The 25,132-nt window shown below is 39.5% G+C and overlaps 1 protein-coding gene across 3 annotated transcripts in view; it reads left to right on the forward strand.

Moving 5' to 3' along the window:
- Window positions 1–25,132, forward strand: part of PTDSS1 (phosphatidylserine synthase 1) — a 60,769-nt gene that overhangs the window by 4,113 nt on the left and 31,524 nt on the right. For all 3 annotated transcript variants that reach the window (XM_016125458.2, XM_016125459.2, XM_036232889.1), the window contains exons 2-4: window positions 7,249–7,340; window positions 17,331–17,375; window positions 20,206–20,330. In XM_016125458.2, coding sequence (XP_015980944.1) covers window positions 7,249–7,340; window positions 17,331–17,375; window positions 20,206–20,330 — 262 coding nt within the window. The remainder of the gene's footprint in view (window positions 1–7,248; window positions 7,341–17,330; window positions 17,376–20,205; window positions 20,331–25,132) is intronic.

Genomic DNA, 25,132 nt, shown 5'->3' on the forward strand with positions numbered 1-25,132 from the left:
CTTGGCATTCAACCAACCTTGGAGGTGAACAGAACACACTGAGTTAGGTGGCACCATCTAAAGAAGTCCAGTTAACAGTGATCTTAACATTCCCTTTCCCACTCCCCGTTTGAATCGCATTTTTACTAGATTTAAATAAGCATCTTTTTATTTCCTTTCTCATACTTATTTATGGTGTTTTATGTCCTAGTAAGATTATAAACTTAGTGAAGGGGAAAATGTATCATATATTTCTTTTGTGTCTTCTGTGGTAAATAGGCGACTGGGAGACTTTAGGTGGTTTAGATGATGCTTTACCTCAGAGAGATTACATGCCTAGGAACCGTTACCTGGTGTTTAGAATTTTAGGTGTAATTCTGTTACCAAGTGTAATACAATTTATCTGTGGTATGAACTTTGTAGCCTCAGATTTCTGTAGGGGAGTTCAAGTTTTCCGTCTCAAATCCAGAAGCCAGGGCTTGTCCAGTCAGCCAGGACGGCTTCCTCAGCATCTGCTTCAGTTCAGCAATCTGGCAGGTTGTGTTCCAACCAGCTCAGGTCCCCGTCACCTGGAGTTCATCTAGTTTATCTTCACCAGGTCTCATTGGGCCTTTAGAGCTTTCTCAGAGCTATTCTTTTCCATGCTCAGGCCTTAGCTTAGCAAACCTCCAACCCTTTAGGAGAACACGTTCACAGGCCTGACTCTTTCTCCCTCTAGTCTATTCTCCACAGGGCAGCCTTTGTGACCTTTTAAAGACAAAATTGGGATCCCATCTATCTCCGGCTTATACCTTTTTGGTGGATCCCTGTCATACGTACTAGCTAGACCCTAAGGTTATAGAGTAGGTCAGCTTACAGCCTTACCCTTTCCCCTACCTATCTACAAGCATACACATCAGGCCCAGACAGTTTGTCAGCCCCACACCCAGTGCCAGGCTGGCAGCTCTCTCTCTGAATGGAAAGCACCTCCTTGCCTACCCATGAGCCCATGGCATCCTTTATAATCTACCTGGATGGTCCCTCTCCCAGATACCTTTTTTATATATTTCCAGATACCTTTTATGATTATATATTTGTTTCCATATCAGTTTCTTGAGGCCAAACATCTTAATCTTCCCAGGATACACATCCACTAAATAAACGCTGAATGAATCAAATACGAGAAATACATTATCCAGTAAGAATTTTAAAAAGTATCACTCTTCTCCTTTAGTGATTATCTCAGCTATAATTCTTGAAAAATATAGTTTTGTATAAAATAAAATGAATGTTATCTTCAAAGACAATACCAAAGCTAGTTAGTATCCATCTACCTTGTAACCCGGGACTCAGTTTTCCATTGGGAGAGCAGATCCTTAAACAGTGACGACTAGCCCTACCTATGTATCTCAGGGAAGAAGAAGGATGGGAGGGGGAAGGGGACAGTCAGCTTAGCAGCCTTAGGAGTCAGGATCAAGGCTGGACTTTCTTGTCTGCCCAACCCAGGAACACAGTCTGGCCGGAAGATTGAATGTGAGTGATGGAGTTTGCAGTGATTTCCTGAATTCTCCTCACCACTATCTGTAGTCAGACATTAAACTGACACAGAATCTGAGTCCAAAACTTTTTCTAAGTGCAAACTTTTTTTTTTTTTTTAACTCAGGGCTTTTCTTACATTTTCTTTGAAGACAGTCTCTCTTCCCTAGGTATTTCCCTATACTGGTTGAAATAATGAATGGACAGAAGGAGTTGAGATGTTTGACTATTCGATTGGTCACTGAGTATCAGGACAGGAAAGTCACTATAAGTGGACACTCTGGGCTCAGGCTGTGATTCATTCTCACATTGCCTGAGTCACAGGGCCATTTAACTATAGCATCTCACTCTTCCTGGCTGTTTAGAGTGCTATGTTGTGCTAGGCACTGGATGGAGGTACCTGGGAGATGTGAGGTAGGGACCTTTGCCCTCTGGAGCTTAAATTACAATTTTCTTGTACTCTGTCCATTCATTTTCACTGTATGTGATCAAGGCTACCCAGCGTGCTTCTGGAATGCCTCCTAAATTTAGCAGAGAAGAAAAAAGGAGATTGCTTCTCTAAACGTGTGCGTTTGTATCTTATTGGTCAATATAGCCGTCTTGGCCTAGAGCCAGCATCCCAGAAGCCCTGATTCCTACTTCCACTCCACCTCTATCTGTGGGTAAGATAAAGCAAGAGCTTTATTTTCTATATCCTTAAAGTAAAGATAATACCTGCTTCCCCCTAAACTGTAGAACAGTTGGGAAATTTCTTTGGAAAGCTCAGAGCACCAGAGATTGAGACAATTATTAGGAGCTATAGGAGGCTTAGGAATTGAGAAGTCAGGGAACTGTCACAGCATCACAGTTGAGAGCTTGAAGTCCTTTTGGTTTCTGTTTCTTATTTGAGCAAGAATTTGAGACCAAGGAAAGTTGCAAGTTCTTCCTTTGAGAAGTGAGAACCTGGGTACCCCCTCGAAAAGCCTTTGAGGAGACAGTAACAGTCCCATGAACAAGGCCAGTCATATTGAGAAGTATCAAGTAGTGCTTCTGGGGGAGGTTGCACCTTAATTAGAGATGGTTCCAACAAATACCAAAACAAACAAACAAACAAACAAACAACATTTTTCTCTCAGGCTAAAGCTATACGATATAGCTATAAGATAATAATTTAGATTTATGTCTTGTCCCTTTTCATCGTGATTCTTTCAAGAATAAGGACCATGTCTGTTCATCTTTGTCTTTTCAGCCCCCAGAATAGTACCGAACCCAATGATAGGTGTTAGCTAAATGAGGGATATGCTGGGGAAGAAAGCAGGGCACAGAGATGTTGAGTAATCTGCCCAAAGTCATACAGGCTGATGATATTGAGCCAGAACTCCAGCCCAGGCAGTCTGGGCCCAAGCCTGTACTCCTGGTCATGGCAACAAACGGCCTCCTACAGGGGAGAAAACTTGGACTTTGGAGTCATGTTCTATCAGTAAAATGAAGATTACGATCATTTTCCCCTTTTAGGGTGTTCTGAAGATTAAGAAAAATAACATGAAAAGCAGGTGACATTCTGAGTGAGGCACAGATATGGTGGATGTCCAGAGCTAACTAGTTCTTACCTACTAATTTTGGATTTCTGGAGTTATTGGTGTGGTCTTGTGGCCTGTGTTGCCAAGTTGCTTTTTCACGATTAACCATACCTCAGTGTATGGTTATATCTCTAGATTACTTGGAGTTTAGAAAGGATGAACTTACACCAGGCTTTAGAGAATGTCTCTGTGTGGACAGGCTGGCAGGAGGATGGGGGCGGGGTGGAGTAGGTGGCCTCATTAGTCATGTATTCAGTTCTTTCTGTGTGCCCTCCTCTTGTAAGAGAATGTGCGTACAGTCTTTCCACTCACGACACTCAAAGTGTGAAGCTGGGGCCACTAGTCTGATATGACTCAGATTTCTTCTTAAGCTCACTTGCCTTTTTTCCAGTCTTTGATCACAGGAGTTTGATCTTCCTGTTCTGTGTATTTTCAGTTTATCTAATGACCTCACTGTCCATCTTTGATACTTTTTTTCCCCTAACTAGACGAAATATAAAACAGCCAGCTTTTCAGACCCACTGCTATGTTATTCAGGTTGTTTAAGTGGCCGCCTTTTTCTCCTGAAACTAGGCCATCCATTTGATCCTCTTCTTTCTCATAAAATTGACCAAAATTTATAAAATTGCCATTTCATTGATTTTATATCTGTATTTATTACCAATCTCAAGTTTTTACAAATTTAATGCTGATGTATATTTAAGTTTTTTGTCTGGTAGGCAATTTTAAATAGAGACTGAGTTTCTGATTTACTGTATTTATTAAAATTTTAATTAACTTTTTTGAAAAGAATAATATAGCCACATTGCTTGTAATCCAAGATATACCAAAGGGTATGTGGTGAAAAGTCTCCCTCCTGCTCTTTTTTCCTCTTTTGCGGGAACTGACATCACTGTTTCTTAGGTAGATTTCCAGAGAATTCTTTGCAGCTATAAGCACAAGTTATAAGTTATGTGCGCATGCACATGCTCCCTTTTTTGCATAAGTGGTTGCTTACTATCCCCACTGTTCTATAACTTACTTTATTTATTTCATGATATCTCTTAAATTATCTTGTATCAGTTAATTCAGAAAAACCTTTTTCATTCTTTTTATGGCTGCCTGGTATTCCATAATGAGATGAGACCGTAATTTAAGTCCCCTTTTGGTGGACATTTAGCTTGTTTCCAATCTTGTGTTAATACGTATAATGCCCAAATGAACAACCTTGTACATGTGTTATTGTAGCACAAATGAGGGTATATCTGTGGGATAAATTCCTATCCTATACTTGAGATTGCAGAGCCACAGGTTATATGCATTTGTAAATTTAATATGTTGCCATTATTAATAATTGCCCTCCATGAAGGTGGCTTAAATCTACACTACCACCAGCAATGTGTGATAGTGACTGTTTACCTGTTTCTTCTTATCCTCAGTCATTAAATTCTAACCTTTGTCCATACTGTAGATAAAAAGTAGTTTCTCAGTGTTAATTTGTCCATCTCTCCACAAGTGAGGTTGAGCATCTTTTCACTTGCCTGAGAGCCATTGAATTTCCCACTCTGAACTGTCTCTTCATATCCTTTACCCATTTTTCTATTTATTTTTCTTTGTTTGTTTTCTTTCTGTTAATTGATTGTAGGGGTGGGTGCTTTATATACTAGGAGAATTAACACTTTGCCTTGATCCAAGTTGCAAATATTTTTTACAAGTTTATCACTTTTTCTTTGCTGAATTCTTTACTGTGCTAATTTATTCATTTTTTTCTTTCCTACTTTGAGATTGTTGTGTTTTGGTTTTGGGTTTTTAATTCCCTCTCCTGTGGTTTCTTCTAGAATTGTTTTTTGTTTTGTTTTTCGAATCATCCAGAATATATTTTGGTGTAGAGTATGAGTAATGGAATCAACCTTCTTTTCCTAGGCAAAAGTTATTCAGTTCAGCGTTGCTTTTATTTGTAACTTACAAATTGTGTGACCTGTCAAACTCTATGATACCATCCCTGTGCATCTAAAATGAATCATACTGATTTAAGATGACATAGTTTTTTCAGGAGGCAGCTTGGCATCAATATCGTCATCTCCAGAGTCTAGCAGACCTGGTTTTGAATGCTGACTTTTCAGTTTCTTACACATGTAACGTTGGGCAAATTACATCACCTATCTGTGCCTTTGTTACCACATTTGTAAAATATGGTTGATCCTACCCCATTTTGCCATGGGTTGTGAAAATTAGAGATAATGCTTATAAAACTGCCTGTTCAGGCCTGGCACACAGTAGATACTTGCTAAGGAAGAACTATTATTGTCATCGTCGTTACCGATATTAGTAGTGTGACGTTGGTCTGAATGAGGACACCGTGTCCCCCCACTTCCTGTACGTAATCATTCTTCAGTAAAAGCTGGTGTTCCTTAAAAATGGATTTGGGGCTTCCCTGCCTAAGCCAAAGGGCATCACAAGTACCCTAGTAATCATCCAGCTGGCATTCTTATCACGTTGGCATTCTTAGGGCCATGTTCATAACTTCTGGGCAGTTGTCAGTTTATTAGAGTATCCATTAAAATAAGATTACATTTTGCTGCAAGAGGAAGTCTGTCTGATTCTGTAGTTTATTTTTGTAATCAGATCTGTGTGAAATTAACAGTCAAACATTGTTTGTCCAGCATCAGTGTTAGTGCTATTTGGCCACATAAAGGTCTTAAGAAACATTTATGATCTGTATGACCTCTTATTTTAGTACCTGACATTCAATCCTCTCATAAGTCTGAAAATTATTTAATTGAGTGCAGAAACTTAGTCTAAACAAAAGTTGATTTCTAAATTAACTCCTGTTTTTAAAACAACATCCCAAGGTCTAGACCTTAATTAGATAATTCATTATTGTTTCTTCCCACAGCACTTCATGTATTCCGGTGCTCAAAAATTTTTTTCTGTGCCAACATGATTTTATTCTAAGATTTTTTTGACATCTTCCTTTTTCTTTAATAATGTTTCATCTTAATTTAATATTTGTCTTTTAAAGTTTTTTTACAGCAGTCCTTCCCCATAAAAACTCAACTTTTTATAACCATTTTTTAATTTATTGCTGCTGGTTTTATCTCTAAAATATCTCCTTCCATTGTTTCATCTGTTATGTTCCGTCTACTCATCCTACATATTTTAAACAAACACTGAACTTCCCTCTCCCAAACTTCTCAGTAATTATCAATAATTCAGAAACTCTTAGTGTCTTATATTTGTTTTCTCTAGTTTAGGTGCTCTGTTGAGCCTCTTCTTTTTCATTTCTTTCTTTCTTTCTTTCTTTTTTTTTAACTTAAAATTTAAGGCCTAATTACTCTCCATCATCAATGTTAAGAAACTTTCCATTTGGGAAATTTTACTTGGTTTCACACAATAAGTTTTCTCCCTAATGAATAATTAGTCCACAAATATCTACAGAGGGCCTACTATGTGCCAACCTCCAAGGATACAAGTGACTAATTCCCTACCTTCAGGAGTTTACTTTCTACAAGGAAGACAGACAACATATAAACCAGCAAATAGAATCATTGCATTACTGGAGGTAAGAGGAGATGAATACAGTAATAAATTAGAAATGACCAGGCATGAGAGGGAGGAAGCTCATCTCTTCTTTGCAATTCTTGGCTTCTAGTCTGGCATTAAATCTTATATTTTGTTTTCTATTGATTTTTCCTTTAAAAATTTTTACTTGTGCTTTCTTTTTATACCCTCTTCATTTGTCCCTTTAATAGCCAACTGCCTACTTTTAAGAATTGATTATACAATTTCATTGAATTATGCCTTTCTCCTTATCATCTCATGCTTTCTGATTCCTGAAAATTTTCTTTCCCACAGCCTATATCATAAAGATTATATTTAGTTATTCTTGACTCTGTAAGGCATTTCTCCAAAATAAACCTTACCTTTTGACATCCTAGGTTTTTTTTTTTTTTTTGTAAAAGAACAGTGATTCTCAAATGTTTGTCTGAGTGGAATGTGTGTTGGTGTGTAAAGTTGCCAATTGCCTTTCTTATAAGAACTGGACTTTTATTATAAGATTGTATTATTTTAGGAAATGAAAATGAATAATAAGTAGTGTATGTAATGACTTTGCTCAGCAAAATAAAGTTAGCAGTCCCCTAGTTTTTATAACATAACTCTAACTCCTAGGTTTAGATCTGAAAATGAATACTCACTGTTCTTTTTCTATTTTTAGGGATGACTCTGTCCCAGAAGACAACATCTGGAGAGGTATCCTCTCAGTTATTTTTTTCTTTCTTATCATCAGTGTATTAGCTTTCCCCAATGGTAAGTGATGTACTGCTTTCTCACATTTCTCCTGTGCACTATGCCCTTTCAGTATTTTTGAGATGCATTTCAAAGATGAAACTAAAAGGTGGAATGAAAAAATAATCGGAGTTTGTGTGGTGGTTAGGGGCACAGGTTCTGAAGGCTGACTGCCCCATTCTGCCACTTCCTAGCTCTGTTGTCTCTTTATCAGTGCTTTTATTTCTCTCTATGAAATGGAAATAACAGGTAGATACTGTTTCAAGGGTTAACTCAATTAATACATGTTAAATTCTCTGAATAGCAGCTGATAGATTGCAAGCTCTCAATGAATGTCAGCTGCTGTTCTTGTTGCTATTTTTGTTATTATCAGCCAAGTTGTAAATACTCAATTATTACTCAGTTATTCCTTTTTGCTAAAGACAGGGTCAGTACTATAATGAATATTACTTAATAATTTGTTATCATAAGTGATCTTTTATCACAATAAACTTTGCTGATTATACATTTTTAACAGCAGGTAAAAAAGACAGTTATTACAGTGAATTTTACCCCCATCATGATAAGAGGCAAAAACCTTGTTTAAAAACTAGTTTGGTATTCTGCCATACTTAAGATTTATCCTTTCCTATGAGTCGTCCCTTACAAATTGTTTTAATTTTTCTCAGTTCCCCTTCACTACATTCTCCCTAGAATAGTCTTATTCTTTGTAATCATTTTTAAATGCTCACTTTTGTATCCTGTTTATTTTACACTTATGACATTGCAAAATTGTTTCAGTCTTTTTTTATGAGTTACACCCCTGGAGGCCCCAGTCAGGTTTTAAATATCATGCTTTAAGATGTGTTTCTTCTCCTCCTATTTATTCAGTAGACTATAATGTGTAATATAAGAAGCTCATTATGAATGTGACTGATTGCTACCTGGAAATGCACCATGGTAATAGGATTCTAGTACGAATTACAGTGTGTGCATGTCAGGGGCAGGTGGTGAGGTTCCTCCACCAACAAGCAATGCTCTGATACCAACGGGGTGTCTTACAATTCAATTCAATTCTGACACTGTCTACCCAGAGATGGCATCAGATTTCACAGGTTAAGGGCTCTGTCTTAAAGACTGTCCCCACCCCACTTCAGAAGCAATTGTAAGTGCACATTGTTACCTATACTTCTTACCAAATGGCTGTAAATCAGAGGCTCCCATGATCTCCTGCTTAGGTTCCATTAATTTGCTACAGAGGCTCACAAGACTCAGGAAACCAGTTTACTCACTGAGTTCCCCTACCAGCTTATTACAAATGCCAGATTAAGAGACACAAAGTATGTGGGAAGGGCAAGGAGCTTCCCTGTCCTCTCCAGGAGCACCACTTTGCCAGCATCTACACCATTCACCAAACCAGAAGCTCTCTAAACCCCATCCTTTTGGGGTTTTGTGGAGGCTTTCTCACATAGGTGTGATTGACTAAATTATTGGTCTTTGGTGATTAAAGTTGGTCTCCAGCCTCTTTCCTTCTGCCCCCTCTAATCACGTGTTTGGCTCCACTGGGCAATAAGTCCCCACCCTTAGGTGCATTCCAAAAGTTACCTCAATAACACAACAAAAGACACTTTTATTGCTCTCATCATGAGGAAACTCCAAGGGTTTTGGAAGCTCTGTGAAGACCCTATACCAAATATATGTTTCTTCTTATAAATCACAGTATCACACATGGCAAAGCCTTCCAAGATGGTGGCAGTGGAAGTTTGTTCTGTATTTTTGCTTATTTTATGTAGCATTGTAGTTTTTGCTGGTAGCATAAAAATCCAACCAGTAAAACCACGACTGAATGCTTAAGGGAATGAATTGTTGTAGATAACCAAATTAGTGGTGAGCTGAGCTTAACACTCCAGCCACTCAAGCTTTTAGATTAAAAAAATCTTTTTATCAGTGAAAACGTTTCAAGATCTGAAAGCCTGCTGTCCTAGCAATGCAGGCTGCTGTAACAGAATACTGTAGACTGGATGACTTAAAAGAAGGTTCATCCTGAAGCAAAATTTCTCTCTTGCTGTGAACCTGTGAAACCGGACAAGTTATGTGCTTCCAAAACATAGTAGTGGGATAGGCATTCTAAAAAGAAGAAATAGGAAAAAAAGAAGGGGTGATGGATCCCACACAAGTACAGAACCTGGGAAGGCAGACTCTGAGATCACAGATTAAGAAGTCTTGAAGCTCAATGCTTGCCCTTTGAAACCAAGGTGGAAGCAACCCTCCTTCCACACCCCCATGACCCTTCCACTCTGGGCCTGTGATGGAAATGACAGCCCAGCCTGGGTGATTCCTGAATCGCCTTTGGGGTCCTTCTTGTCATAAAGAATAGCCAGCATTTCCAGCCAAGTAATGCTATGGTTCGGTCCTGTAGGATCTAAGATGTCCAACAATCTTCATATTGGGAGTTACAATTTCAACATATGAAATCTGGGGGAACACATTCAGTTTATAACATCTGCATACCTTGTGCAAATATGATAAACATAGTTTGGGCTTTCCATGACAATTAGGGGGTTCCGATGATGCACAGTTTTTGGAGTATGAAGACAAGATGTCCATGATATTGGTAGGTTGTGGAATGAATTGACCCTGCTATAGAATTTATTTTATAGAAAAAGTCTCTGACATCAACTAGGTTTTTGGTTATTTGCCAACTTTTTCCCCTCCACCTCCAACATATAGAATCTCAGAATTTTAGGTTTAGAGCACTTAGACCACATTCAAGGGTGCCACACTGTAGTATAGGCTAAGTGGCCACTTGCAGCATAAATCGTTTTACACACACTGGAACTACTGGAGGCTGTGGGTGGTTGCCCTGAGCTCTGGAAGCTGGCCTTTTCATATAGAGGTGGCATAAGAATGCAGCCCAAAGCAAGGAGATGATAAGGTCCATCTCAGGCTAGATACCAACATAAGGCCTACCACTACCGAAGGCTGAAGGTAAGGTGAGTAGGTGTTACTTTGGCCGTGTGTTACTTTGTCACTTAGTTCTTAAGGTTTACTTCTTCACGCTTTGAAGGTTTCTTTTTTGCCTTTTTTTTTCTTTTTTCTTTTTTCAATCTTGGTATTTCTGAGTCCATTGCTATTTTGGAAGTCTGAGGATCCAAGAAAGATTATTCTCATTTGCCATGATTTTACAGCCAGCCTTTCCATAAAGCTTTAGCAGGAGCTGAGTTTGGAGGCTTCATTAGCAGATGCTTTTCTTAAGGTATAAAAGGTCTTGAAGGTTGGGGGCTAAAATCTATTGGAGGTAACATTTTGTGTGATTTCTGTTGGTTTTTCCTCTATTCCCTAATGAAGCCCTGTAATCTTCAACATCTACTTAACCTGCTCAGGCCCTCATATGGACCTGTGCTATTGTTTTCCTCTGGAAAGGTAAAAATTAAGTTTATTCTATGTTTTCTTTATCTTGGCTAGTGGACTTTGTGATACACACAAAGGGAGAAGACCCACAGGGCTCAACTAGTTTAGCCTGCTCAGTGTACAGCTGAGAAGGCTGAACCCATGGTCATCATGTGTCCACAAGAGGTCACCCAGCTACTTGATGTCAGCCTGGTGTTAAGGCCCCGGCTCCCACATTTTCTTTTACTCAGCATTGCTCTGGTCATTTCTCACATCAGGTCCTTGTGAGGTGTTTTATCTCTGACCTCCTCTGTGCTTCTCTTACTATCAGTCTCGGGCTTTTCTTTTTCCCAGGAGTATGGTCTTATACCTTGTGTGCTGTGAGTCCTACAGAAGGCCGGTGGCAGTTGGACCCATGCTCCAGTGTTGCCAGTGTTGTCTGTGACCAGCAGAAGCCAGCAGATCGAGCTGAACCTCCATACTTTCTCCTTTACCTGCTCCTTCTGCCTTCTCCTTCCCCCACCACCTCTGTGTGCACGTGCTCACACACACCACTCATATGTAGGCAGAACATGCCCCAAACAAGGTTTCATTTGGAAAAGGACAATGGCTGTTCAGTATTCTTCCCAAGAAGGATTGGGACGTTAGGGAAGGGAATGCTGAGAAGGATTGTCCTGAAGCCATGTGTACATAGCAAGCACATTGTGTCTACTCTCTTTTCTAAAGATCCATTATTTCCACTTTACACAAGAAGTAAAACTGTAAGTTTTCCACATTAAAGAATGTTATCGGATATTTTTCAGTTCGGAGTGGCTTTGGGAGGTATCATAGAGATAATAGGGACTTGGCTGGGCCACTGGGAACTGGTGCTCCCCAGCTGTGTGGGTGTCCCCTCCCAGAACCAGTATTCAGGCCTGCCCAGGAGACACGATACTAGAGGACTACTTGGGAGTGGAATATACATGCCCCTTTTTGCTCCAATCTTGTCACCTTATTTTCCATTCTTCCCACCCTTGGCACATATTCTCAAATTAAGTAATGAAAATGAATTGGAGAAATAGCCCAACATTTGTCTTCTCCTTGAAAGGTACTTTTGAGGAACTGCCTGCAGTGGATGGCATTCCCAGAATGGTTCTGTTTTGACCTAGTAAAAGCTGTCCTGCATGCTTGAGTAGAGGCCTAAATTTGATTGTGTCCATTTGTCTCACTTGTGAGTTCACATATGCTATCTGTGTGGTAGAATTGGTGAACTACAGGAAGGGGCCCTGTTATTCTTTTTGTAGAAAGTCTAAATAACAAAGAAAGCCCTTGATTTTCTCCATAGGGTTTTAAGATGCTTTTGGCCACAAGTATTACGAAACCCATTTAAAAAATGGCTTTATAAAGAATAAGGAAAAGTTTACTTTCGTACATTATAAGCTTCCAAGATAAAGTGGTTCTGGGGTTAGCTAATTCAGTAGTTCAGTGACATGTGAAGACTCCAGTTCTTTACCTCTTTCTGCCCTACCATCTTTAGCATGTTGATCCTGACCTGTGCTTCTCTGCCCTCATGATCTTGAGGTAGTGGCTAGAATTCCAGACATATGGTTCTGGACATTGTCCAGCAGAAGAAAAGATTCTTTCTTCCCATGTATTTTTTTAAGAGTGAAGAAATGTTTTTTAGAAACTTTCCAGCACACTATCCTCAGTTCTCTCTGTCTTAGGTCAGGCCCCCTTCCTCTCTCCAGCCAGACCTGAGGATAAGAGTTTACAGTGCCTGGAGGAGGAGGCACAAAGCAGGTCTTCAGTAGATCTCATTGAACAGGATGACCCCCCATAAGCTTAGAAGTTACCCCTGAGTTATACAGGAGAGAACTAGATACTCACCAGAACTTCCTTTGACAATCAGCAGGATGAGTAATAGGTTTGGGTTCTGGAGTTCTTTCCTTCAGTCCTTTAAACAGACTCAGAGTAGGAGACCCTGGGGAGAGACTAGAAGGAAAGGTTTTGATAACCACTTCACAATTCTCTCTTACCATTGTCTGCCCCATTCTTTTTTAGTTCCCTTAACATTTTTTTTTAAATACTACGTTCACCTCATTATAGCAACTGACACTCTAGTGTAAGTGTAATTTTAATGATACCTCTGTATTATTATAGTGCAATTATAACTCTTATCACTGGAGTGAAATTTAGAAATCTATTTCAGTCTCCAGCTGGCTTTGAGATTTCTTTCAACAGGTGATCTTCTGGCCTACATTCTGGCTTCTGAAGTCTTCCTTAAGCTATTCCTCCCCCTCCCACCCCATCCTACCCGACCCAAGCCACCCAGGCCTTCTCTGTACCCCCAGTCCCTGGCCCACAGTGGCTGCTCAATGAAGATATGTTGAATTAAGTAATGAATCTGTCAGCAAAAGAGCTCACAGAATTAGTCCTCTCTTTTCTTTCACTTATCTGCAAGAGAAACACCATTCAGCACTTCTTTAAGGTATTTTGAGATCAGAATAGTAGCATTAATTGATTTTCCTGACTTTATCCTTTTGGTTGTCCTTTGGGCTCAGTGGCTTCTCTAAGCTTAGGATAGTGCTAATTACATCTCTTTGAGGTTTGAAGGTTCACTGTCTTCTAAATTAAAAATCAAGAAGTTCTTGTCTCCTCTCATTCTCTGTCCCTCCTCTTTCTCTGTCCCCTGCTCCACTATTTTTTTCTTATTAAAAGAAAATTCTAACGTTTCGAATTTGATTAGAAATCATTTTATTCACCTTGTCTGGTTTTTAAAAGAGACTTTTAAGCTTTAAAGTAATAATCAAATATATTACAGTTTTGTCAGGTATACCTCTATAAGGTTGAAAAAATAACAAAGGAAGAAGCAGACTAAGAGGGCCTAAGCACACAAGTGGAACTTCTAGTTTTTGTTAAAAGAATTATACCTCCCTAAGGTTGGGTCCCTTAAACTTATTCAGGTGTAACTAAACAGTTACTCAGGTATAACTATTATTATTTCTAATTTCTGAGGTAGTTTCTTAAATGTTATCTCTTCTCATGATTTTGAAATGAAACTTGCTCTTAATATCTGGGTAAAATTATGTATTCAGTGTAGGGACTGATAAAGATACAGCATGTAGTTTTTAAATGTGTCTGGTAAGAAAACCATAATCCAAAACAAAAACAGCACTTCTTCTTCACCACCACTCTAAAAAGCCGTCCCCGTTTCTCCTGGATGATCAAGGAGAAGGGTACCTGAACTGAAGATCTAGACTTGTCTTGGCAGCTTTTATCAGATTAGAAATAAAATATAGGTAGCAAGCACACCCTGAGATAGAGCACTTCAAAGGAAGAGAAGTAATCTCCCCTTTACCAGAACACTTATAAGTATTTGTTAAGATCTGTGGGGAAGATGTTGTGATAAAGCAAGTGTTCAGGAGAGAATACAGTTAGTACTGATACCCCTGGGCAGATGCATGGCTTTAAAACAGGTGGCATGATTGGACTGGTCAAGTATGTAGTGAGCATAAGTATCAAGGTTTTAAGATACAGAAAAATAACAGCCTCATCCTTGGTATTTAAAAAAGTATAATACTTTTAGCTGTATTACTGTCTTTGGTGATAAAAATGTACTCTTAGTAATACTGCTAGAGTTGATGGCTGAAATAAAGCCTCCATTGGGCTCTGAAGTTCGCTGCTAAAAGGGTCACCTTACATTCTAGGGCTTTGCCTCACCTTTTATAGGTGAAAGACACAGGTGGTTCCCACCTACCTGGTTCAGGGCAGAGGACCTTGATACTTGTCTGTCTCTTCTGAAACCTACCACATCTGATTTCTGAGTCCTTTTTCAGATTTAGAGCAACTCAGTTTGCAAAGCCAAAAGGACATTTTTAAGACTTGTATTTTTTGAGGAACATTGTGATGTGATATTACAATGTGTAATGTAAGTGGGAAATTTAGAAAAAAGAGGAAAGAATTCATTTTTTAAGGCTTTAAATGAAACAGCACTGCAATGAGATGAAAATTCTCTTTGCAGGTTCTGGGACAGTGTTTATCACAGGGAATCAATGTGACAGAGAGAAAGACCCTTGGGTCAAAGCAGTTATATGTCAGATTGAGATCTGTGAGGCCCCTCAACCCACCTATCTCTTATTCACTCTGGAACACACCAGTTAGGGTCAGATAAGCAGGGACTGATTCTGTTTTCAGATTTCTCTTAAAGTAATTGTAGGCAAAGAGGACTCTGGAGGCCTTTCTGCTAGTCGATGTGAGGGAACTTCCATCAGTTCCCTGCCTCTTCCCCATCCTTCCAGTTTTCCTTGGCTTTGGTTATCAGTTCCTCATAATAGCAGCTCAACACCACTTATCAGCTGGCTTCTCTCCCCTGCTCTCCTGGCCCTGAGGCAGTCCCTGGTTCAGACCCTCAACCCCCGTACTCACCCCTCCTTCTGAGCTACGAGTCCTGCCAGAGCTGATGGGAAAATACACTTGAATTCTCAGACCAGAGAGGAGTCCTGTGAGCCTTGTGACCCTGAGAAAATTCCTTGGGGTTCAGTGTTCTGATCTGTAAAATGGGGATGATGGTACTACTCTCATCACCTAGTCCTCAGGAGAACTAAGAGATAACGTGTGAGGTATCTCAGCCCCTAGCATGGTACACAGTGAGCACTCAGGAATGTACTGCTGACTATTACAAATTAATATTATGATTGCTCTTGAGAATAATATTTATCTAATTTTAAGTGTTGTTTGAAATTCTGTTGCAAACCAAATAGATCATAAAATTTTAGAGTTGGAACTTATAAGAGGAAACCTTAGAGAAAGCTGGGGTCCCATGTTAGATCTGAAAGGTTAATTCAGTGGTATAATTGGAGTAATTATTTGCAAGCCAGACAGCTGTTATAATACGCAGGTCATTTATTCCTGGTGACAAGTCAAGAGACATCCACCAAAAAGCAGTGAAGAAGAGCATTTGGAAGAGAAAATTACTTAAAAGATGAAAATTTTTGCCATCAGTTTTCCAGTGTACTTTGAAGAAAGTTAACTGTGTTATGTTGCCTTAAAAGAGGATTTTGGGTTCTATGCTTTACAGTGCCCTCACTCCCTGAGCTCTCACTACTTGCCATTCAAAACTCAGGCACAAAATTAATTTGGGTAAAGTAGAGTCTTTCACAATCTAACTTACCTTCTGAACTCTCACCATCTAAACCCAGAAACTGAATAGAATTGGGGGATACTTGTAACTATTTTTCCATTAGGAACTAATTCATCAAAAGGAAGCAGTTAAAATATGTTTTAGTGTAGTCTTTGTAAGAAAAGATGGATTTTAAAATGAGTTCCGGAATAAAAATTACAATCTAACATTTGCTTCAGAGTGGATTCCAGGTTGCAAGCAACAGAAACTGACTCTGAAGATTAAAAAAGCCTGTTGCAGGATATTGGCTGGCTGGAGGAGGAATCAGGAATTGTCGAAGGTTAGGAAACCAGGCCCCAGACAAGCTTCTAGAAACTGGCATGTCACTCAGAACTGGTCCAGTGAGCGTAATCTGTCCCACTGTCACTTCTGCAGCGGACTCTAATGGAACTGTCACTGCCACAGGGATCAGTGCCACCTTCTCAGGTGTGAGCTGGGTCACCTCCCCACTACTGCCCCAGCTAGCCAGGGCCAGAGAGGAGAGAAGGAGAGGAAAGCTGTGCATGGTTACTTCTACTGTTGCCAGTTTCTGAGGTCAAGTCGAACAGTTGCAACTGAAGAACTGAGCCCTGGTTATGAGGAAGGCTAGGCAGCAAGCTCTGGCATCTCTCCTGGAGATAGGGGATGCATAACACTGGAAACTCTCCAAGAGTAGGAAGGCCGTTCCAGAGGTGTCCGTTAGAACAGTGTTCAACATTTGGGAGTTGTAACTCTTCAGTTGGTGGTAAACCAGTGTAGTGGATAAAGGCCCAGCTTGCTTGCTTCTACTTTTTTTTTTTTTTTTTTTTAACGAAATAAAATAGTAGAGAAAGTATTGGTGTATAACTTATAGTAATTAAGTTTCATCCTGTGAAACTTTTGTTTTCATTGTGTGGGATCCGCATCTATGTAGAGGAATTGGGTTACCAAGTAAAAGCTATTTTGTTACCATGGTTCATGATCAAAAGCCACTGCACTAGTGTGTTCCAGTTCTCAAAGGGTTTGATTTCAGTCTCACTCCCACGTCATTCTCAAAGCACAGTATTTCTCTTTCATTTTCAGAGTCAGTCAGTCTACTCCCCAATGCTCCGCCCCCCCCCCCCCCCCCCGCCGCCCAATGTCCAGAACCTCTTTCCCTGGATCTCCTGGGTAGCAGGGAAATTTCACTTGTTAAGGTACAATATGTTATTACGCACACTTAAAGGCTAGCCCTGTAACCTATTCACTGTTATAAAATTGTTTCCATAGGAAATAACATCTGAGTTTTAAAGAAAAATTAAAAAGAAAAAATCCTGTTGTGCAGATTGGTGCCTGTTATGACTATGACTATGGTTGTTACAAGGTGGATAAAACATTTAAACCTAAACTTTCACCTCAAAGTATTTATGCGGAATTTTTTTTTTTTTTACCAGCATAGAGCTTTTTGCTGTTATCTCTATTAGATCAGCAACACATTCTTTAGTTTTCATCTCTGAAATAATTTGTCTAACCTTCTATCTCTGCAGGTCCATTTACTCGACCTCATCCTGCCTTATGGAGAATGGTTTTTGGTGAGTTGTCCACTAGGTTTGAAAATATATCCTACTTAAAAAAATCTTTTTCTATATATCATCAAAGCAATTTTACTTACCATTCTACAGTAAAACTTTATAGCTTTTTTACTTCTTGGTATTCCTAATGTAAATTTTTTATTAATATCTTTGCCAGAAAATAAAGTATTGGTGATGACTAAAATTCTACAAGTGAACCATTTCAGCTCCACTTGTCCCTTTCTTATGCTGTTGTCTCTTAATGTACACAGGATTTACCATAAGGGAATGTGGCTTGTTTTTCTTTATGCACATTCATGCTTCTCTTCACTAGTCCAAGCTCAAGTGAGTCCTGTGAACACGTTGGTCTCATAAGCACCAGGAGGCCTGAAAACCCAGCAATTTCCTGAATCTTGTGAATGGGAAAGAACTTGGAAAAGGGAGATGTCTTTAGACAAAGGGCCCTGATTTGAACTAAGGTTTAGTGATGAGCATCAAATATAAATATTGGATGTCTTACTTTTATTTGCTTTCTAGTCCAAATAGTCAATTCACCTGAATAGGTTTTAAAACAGATCTTCAAAACTATAGATATCAGCTTTATCTTGCCGAAATAAGACATCAAAGAAATTATTTTAACTTCAGAAAATGTAATCTTTTGCAAAAGGACCCTAAATATGGAAATTTTGCTCAAGGTTGCTTGTTTTTATTTCACTATTCAGTGCTCATAGGTAAATTTCTTTGAATTTAGTGGTTAGTCTTCATCATCTACTCAACAGGCACTGAGTGTCTCTGTGTGGCAGGTTGCTCTGGCCCTGAGGCTGCAGGGGAGGGGCCATGAGGAGGAAAGACAACTATAGCAAACAAAACTATTAAACAAATCAGTAATCAAAAAATACCAGCTGTTGCTTCAGTGTTAGGACATTTGTTAAAACCATGTGTGGTGATAGTGACCTTGTGGCTGCTTTCGCTTATGCGTGACCCAGGCTTGAAGGCAGGATGCTTAATCGGAAACCTGCATGCAAAGAAGGCTGTGGATGTGCAAGGATAGTGAGTGGAGGCCAGGCAGAGGCATCGCTACTAACATGGTCCCCAGCTACAAAAAGCTTCATGTGTTCCAGACCAGAGTGGTCAGAGCATAGCAGCTCCCCAGGGAATAGTGAGAGAGTGCTCAGAGCTGGGCATAGATGAAACCCTACAGGGCTTGTGGGCCATGAGGGACTGTGGATGTGAAGGGCAGTGGGAAGCCATAGGAGGATCTTTTGAAGAAAAGTGACATTTATTTACGTTTTAAAAATGATAGTCCCAGTTGTGTCATACATCTCATGGATTTAATGTTTCTGCTTGAAGTTAAAAGTTATTTTTGGCTAGTTGGCTACATCTGAATTTTTCCTATTTCACAGGGTCATTACAGGTAATGAGCAGTTTTATTTCATACCTGAGATCTTTTTGGGATCATGGAGCCCTTTGATAATCTGATAACTATAGACCCTTTCCTAGATGTATGTACACACATAGCCCATGCACACATGCTCACACACACACAATTCTGCAAATTATATTGAGCTTCATGGATCTTAAACTCTAGTTTCAGAACCCCTATTCCACAGATTCTTTCCTTCCATCTTAAAATAATTATTTTGAAAGGATTATAATAAAAAAGTGTAGTGGATGCATTTGAGGTGAAAATTTGTAAAATAGCTGGAACATGAGTGCTAACCTATGGAGGTCCACATACCTGTGTGCCTAAAAACACGTGCTCCCTGTGCCCTGGGATGCACAACTGGGTGGCCATGCTACTCTGAGCCCTCCCCCACAGCCCCAGATCTCTGGGGACCAGGAGCTTTCTGTTGAAAGGCCTGGCACTATAGCCATTACAGGAGATTTTGTTCCAGCTACAGATGTTCTCTCCTCTGGAGTGGTTCATTGCAGATTAGTGCTGAGCCAAGTTTAGATGGGGTGCTGTGATCCAAGGTCATTTGTGTCACAGTGTCTAGATATCTTACATTAACATTTTAATTCTAGCAGGTTCAACAGAAAGAGAAGTGACAAAGCCACTGGTGGTTGGTTTTCAAATCTTTCTAAAACATATTTATAGGCTTTTTGCCTTCTTGAAGTAGATTAACTTTATTTTTAAATGATATGGGATGATTATTAGGATACCAATTATGATATGATACGATGTGATATGATAGTAACATAATGCCTGCAAGGGCTAACATGGGGTGTAAGATTCGAATGAGTGGCCTTCGGCTACCTCTCACACTTCACACCTTCCACTACTAAAGTGGCCCACAGACTGGGCCGTCCACACCCAGCCTTGCCCACGTCTATTCACTCTACACAGCAATCAGAGCCAGTTTTATAAAATGTTACCTAGATCATCGTATTTCCCCATTTAAAACCTATCAAGTATTTAAAACCCATCAAGTGTTTTTTGTTTCACTTAAGATAAAATCTGAAATCTTTGCCATAGCCCTCAAGCCCTGACTATTACTTCCTTCTTTCTGCTGGCACCCCATCACGTGTTCCAGACATTTCTCTTTCCAGGGACCTACCTGCACATCCATCCCTCTACTTCCACCCACACCTTTTGTCTGCCAGTCCTTCACGTTTCACCTTAAGCATCATTTTCTCATCAAGTATTACCCTCTCAATCTGTATTAGGAGGACTGTAAATCAGACTTTCATCAAAGCAGACACCAGATTGTAATGGGAGGGGGTGAGGGAGTCTCAGCATGCTGTGTTATATCAGTGTCTGCTTTGGCCATAAGTGACTTGGGTCTAATGCGTGTCGTGCATCTAACACTAGACCTTTCCTTAGTGTGAGACTGTCTTTTGTTTCCCTCAGGACTCAGTGTGCTCTACTTTCTGTTCCTGGTCTTCCTCCTCTTCCTGAACTTTGAGCAGGTGAAATCCATAATGTACTGGCTAGATCCAAATCTTCGATACGCCACAAGGGAAGCAGATGTCATGGTATGTACTTGTTGGTGGTCTCAGAGAAATTGGTGGGCTCCTGGGTATAGTAGGTAGGTAGCTGTACATCCTAAATTGTTCCTTCACCACATTTCCTGTGTAGATATCTAAAAACTAGGGTTCCTGACAGGTTGGTGAGGTGTGTGGTTTCTATGAGTGATACAATCAGGGACATGAAAATCTCTCCTGGAGCAAAGGGGGATGGTAGGAAGAATGTGGACATTTATCGTCAGACAGCCTTGGGTTTGAATTCTGCCTCCGTCACTTGTTAGCTGTAAGACTTCGGGCAATGCACTTAATAGCCTGTTCCCTTTTTGATAACGTGAAATAATAATATTTATTTTGAGTTTATTGTGAAGTAAATGAAGTAGCATTACCTATGAGGCCTAGCATGGTGCCTTGCACACACCCGATTCTCAGTGATGTTGGCGGCTGCTCCATCAGTGTCGCCCTCAGCACCTCTGCTCCCCACTCTGGCCCTGATGCTGTGGTCCTTCCCACCTGTTTGCCATGTAGGGCCTATTGTAATGATTTAGGGCATTGTATTATTTTTATTAAACCACAAAAAGAATTTATTTTTTTTGGCTGAAACTACTCTATACTTTGGGTTTTTATGAAGAGACTATTTTTTACTTTAATGCTGTTCCCACAACCCTCTCCAATTTTGAATGCCTAGCATTTGGTACACATTGAAGAAGAAAAAGCTAATGATGATCAGAAAAGGAAAACAGACATCTGGACCACAGACAGGCCCTTGTTTAACAAGTGAGAAACAGTGGGAAGGTGCTTAATAAAAGTTCTGAGACGTAATCCTGCTACCATTGTTGTTTCCAGATTTTATCTCTAACTTTTATAAAGGACATGCTAAAGTCAAAAGTAAGAATGCCAAAAATTACTTAAAAGTCTTAGGGAGAAAAGTCTGTTGGGGTTTCTTACTCTAAGGAAGTGGATGGCACAGGGTGACACAGCTTTTAATAATGACGATAACTATTATAACGGTTATGGTGAGGACGATAGTAGTGACTGATTGTGGGTTGTCTATTCTGCCAAGCACTGTGCTGGGCACTTTGTATTGAGTCTGTGTAAGCCTTACACATGCATGTCAGGCAGCAATATCCCCACCTTACTGAAGAGGAAATAGAAGCTTAAAATGGATAAGTATCTAACTTAAAGCTGGTGAAACCTGTCCTTTCTCTCTAGACTGGTCTTCAAGTATATAATTCATGTATATGGTTATAATAATATAAGTGCTTTGACACTCAAGTCTGTGAAATAGAGATTAGGAGAAAGATAGATAAGATATCTTCCCCCACAATTTTCTTGGGCTTTTGAAGTAAACTGATTTGTAGATGGATTCCCAGATGAGTCTCTGCTATCTCATTCTTTCAGTGAGATGGGAAGGTTAAATCTAGTAACACTTTTGCTATCTAGCTTCCTTAGGAATTTGACATCACAAGGACATTCATTTGTCACAATGACAGTCCCAAAAGAGCTGAAACTGGCTTTTGAAATCTAGTTTTAAAGTTTTGGCCAATTGTTTCTTGCCAAAAGCATGAGGCTATTTTCAGCCTTTAGAGTCCAGCTGGTGCTAGAACACCTCGGTCTTCATCTCTAACCTCTAATCACTTCTACTTCCTTAAAGAAGTCTCCCACAGTTCTAAGGACCTGTTCATTGATGGCTCTTGAAAAACACCTTCCCTTTGATATGATTGTGGTAAGGAGAAGCACATGTGTGCAAGACCTAAAGTCTATATAGTTCCCTGCTTCCCAAGGTCATCTGCTCTCCCCATTTCTTCAGTGCTGCCACCTACTCCTAATCTTGATAGGCACAAGTCCCTGCTGGTACCACACACTGAAAGTCAGTCTCCCTTTTCCCTTAGAATTACTATTGTAAAATAGGATTAGGGGTCATTGAAATCTAATTAGAGGCAGTTTTGTGTGTTTGTGTAATTGGGAAGTTTGCTACTTTTCTAAATAGTAACTCTATTCAAAAATATGTATTCTAAGCTTCAGACAAGCTTTCAGAGCATATTTCATTTGTAAATTGGGTTGTCTGAAGTGACGGTCTTCTGTTTAGTAAATACATACAAGCCTTTCCTGTATGCTGGACACCACACTGGTGGCAGTGCGGGACAGCGTGGCTCCCGGTCCTCTTGGAGCTCAGAGTCTGTTAGAGGCAAATGAAACATAATTGTTGGCTCTTTTTTTTTTTATACTCAAGACAACTTCAATAATTTTTTAAAAATTTTATCAACACACACCCAGTTTTGTTTCATTTTTACCCCCCACATCTTGCATTATTTTGCAACAGTTCTCAGACATTGTATCTAATATATAGGGACTGCTTTTTAAAATATAACCGCAATGCCATTTTTAATTGCTTAACAGTTAATATACAGTCAGTGTTCGCCTTCCCCCCATCACCTCTTAGGTTTCTTACAGTTGAGGTTTCTTGCAGTCGATTTATTCAAATAGGATCCAGACAAGAGCCAAACATTTTATTTGCTACAGCTCTTAAATCTCTTTTAATCTGTAGTCCCTCCTCACCTCTTTTTACCTTGAAGTTTATTTGTCAAAGTAACCATATTGTCTTTTCTATAGTTTCTTATGTCTGGAGTTTGCTGCTTGCATTTTCATGGTGTCATTTACAGTATCTCTCTGTGCCCCATATTTCTTGTAAACTGGATGTTAGATGTCGAAGCTAAGTCGATTCCAGTTCATTTCTCTGTCCTACAGTGGGACAGCTTCATAGGTGGTACTGTGTGTCATACTGGGAAGCACATGATATCTAATTGGCTCTTCTTTTATAACATAGGGGTCAAGAGGTCAACAGCAGTTTTAAGATATGCCATCAATAAATTATAGATATGGCTTTTGAGAGGGGGAAAAAAAAGAAAACATATTAAATGCACCAAACATTGTATGTAATATATTGAAATTTTCACCCCAGTTCTTTAACTACAGTGTGCAAATGATGTGTCATAGAACCAAGAAAGCATAGTGATTACAGATGTGTGCACTGCAATAAAGGGAAAGAAATGGGTGCTATTGGAATTTACAAAAGGGACCTAATCTAGTCTGGGAAGTCATGGCAGGCTTCCATAAAGAGCTGATGTTTAAGCTGACAACAAAAATGTGAATGGGAGTTAGCCAAGCAAAGTGGGGGTCGGGGTGGGGCCATTTTCAGGAAGGGGGAACAGCCTGTGAGAAGGCCCTCACTTGTAGAGTCTGGGATCAGCCAAGAGCTGAAGAAAAATACAAGGGAGGAGTGGGTTGTACTTGAGGCTGGGGAGACAGATGAAGAGTTAGGATGTTACTCTGAATGTAACAAAACACTATGGACAGTTTATGAGCAGATCAGTTACCTGATAGGGGATCAATTATAATAATACCCCCATCTCCAGTCAAGTTTGGAAACAAAAGAAGAGTGTAGAATATCAGCTGATTTCTTTCTGGCGAAAGCTCCATGGAGCAAATGGCTTTAGACCTGGGCCATGTGGCCTTGCTAATACAACCTATCTCACCCCTGAATTAGACTTCTTCCTTGTCCCATTGGATGACCACAAACTTCTGCCACAAGCTTCTTCCCAAAAGGAGGGAGAAGATGAGAACTCTCTGTGCCATCTGTAGGCAAATAATTTCCAAAGACACTGGAGTCCATATGTTCTTTCTTCTTCCAAGGTCACCATTGGAAATGAGAGAGTGAGTGGGAGAGTGGGGAAGGAGGCCTCGTATGGGCAGAAATGGAGATTTCTTCTACACTGGAAAGGATGCCTTACCCAGCCACCCACCCCCACAAACACACACACACACACACACACACACACACACACACCCCAAAATGTTCTGATCCATTATCTAGAAATTATTTTGTTTGTAGAGAATAGATTACAGAAAGCAAAAGTGAATACACAGAGACCAGTTAAAAATCTCTGTAGTTTTAAGCTGGAGGTGGGTACTCAGACACTTATTAGAGTGTCATCTGTAGTTTTTAAATACCTGAAACATTTCATAATTTAAAAAAGCTAATGTGGACATCTAAGCAAGGAATAATCGTGTTTGTGAAATGAAGGAAAGAAATACTTGGGGAGGTGAAATGAATAGGACTCGGTATTAGGTTAAGGTTGGGCAGCAATGGAGAGGATGGAGGTCAGTCCTCAGACCACTTGGGAGGTGGGCAGGATGCGCCTTCACCTCCATTAAGTAATGTCGACTTAAAATTACTTATGGATATATTAAAAACAAAAAAATATTAGAAATGGAAACAAAATTCTTAAAATCTTTGTAATTTTTTAATATTTATGTAATATTTGGTACATTTTAGAATGGGAGTTAATCTATTTTTTTTCCAATTTCTGAAGTTGGATGATTCAGCTTTTCTTCTTTTTCTAACATAAGCATTTAAGGTTTTATGTTCCCCTCTAAGTTCTGCTTAACTGCATCCCATCATTTTTGGTATATGGTATTTTCATTATCAATTAATACTAAATATATTTTAAATTTCTATTATGATTTCTTCCTTAATCCGCTATATTTGGAGATGTATTTCTAAATTCCCAAACCCATTGGAATTCTATATATTCTTTATTGCTATTTTAGTTATGTTTTTGTTACTGACCTTAACACAGTTGCTGTATGGTCAGGCAACATAGGCTATGTGGTACCACTCCTTTAAGATGCGTTGAGCCTTTGTAAAATTATTTTGCTTCTCATTTTAACCTAGCTTTTGCAATTCATAGCAAAGCAATTCTAATTTGTAAACTCTAATGCTTGTCCATTTTTCCTTAAGAATCTTCAGTTAT

This window comes from Rousettus aegyptiacus, unplaced genomic scaffold, assembly GCF_014176215.1.
Source record: "Rousettus aegyptiacus isolate mRouAeg1 unplaced genomic scaffold, mRouAeg1.p scaffold_m13_p_15, whole genome shotgun sequence".
NCBI lineage: Eukaryota > Metazoa > Chordata > Mammalia > Chiroptera > Pteropodidae > Rousettus > Rousettus aegyptiacus.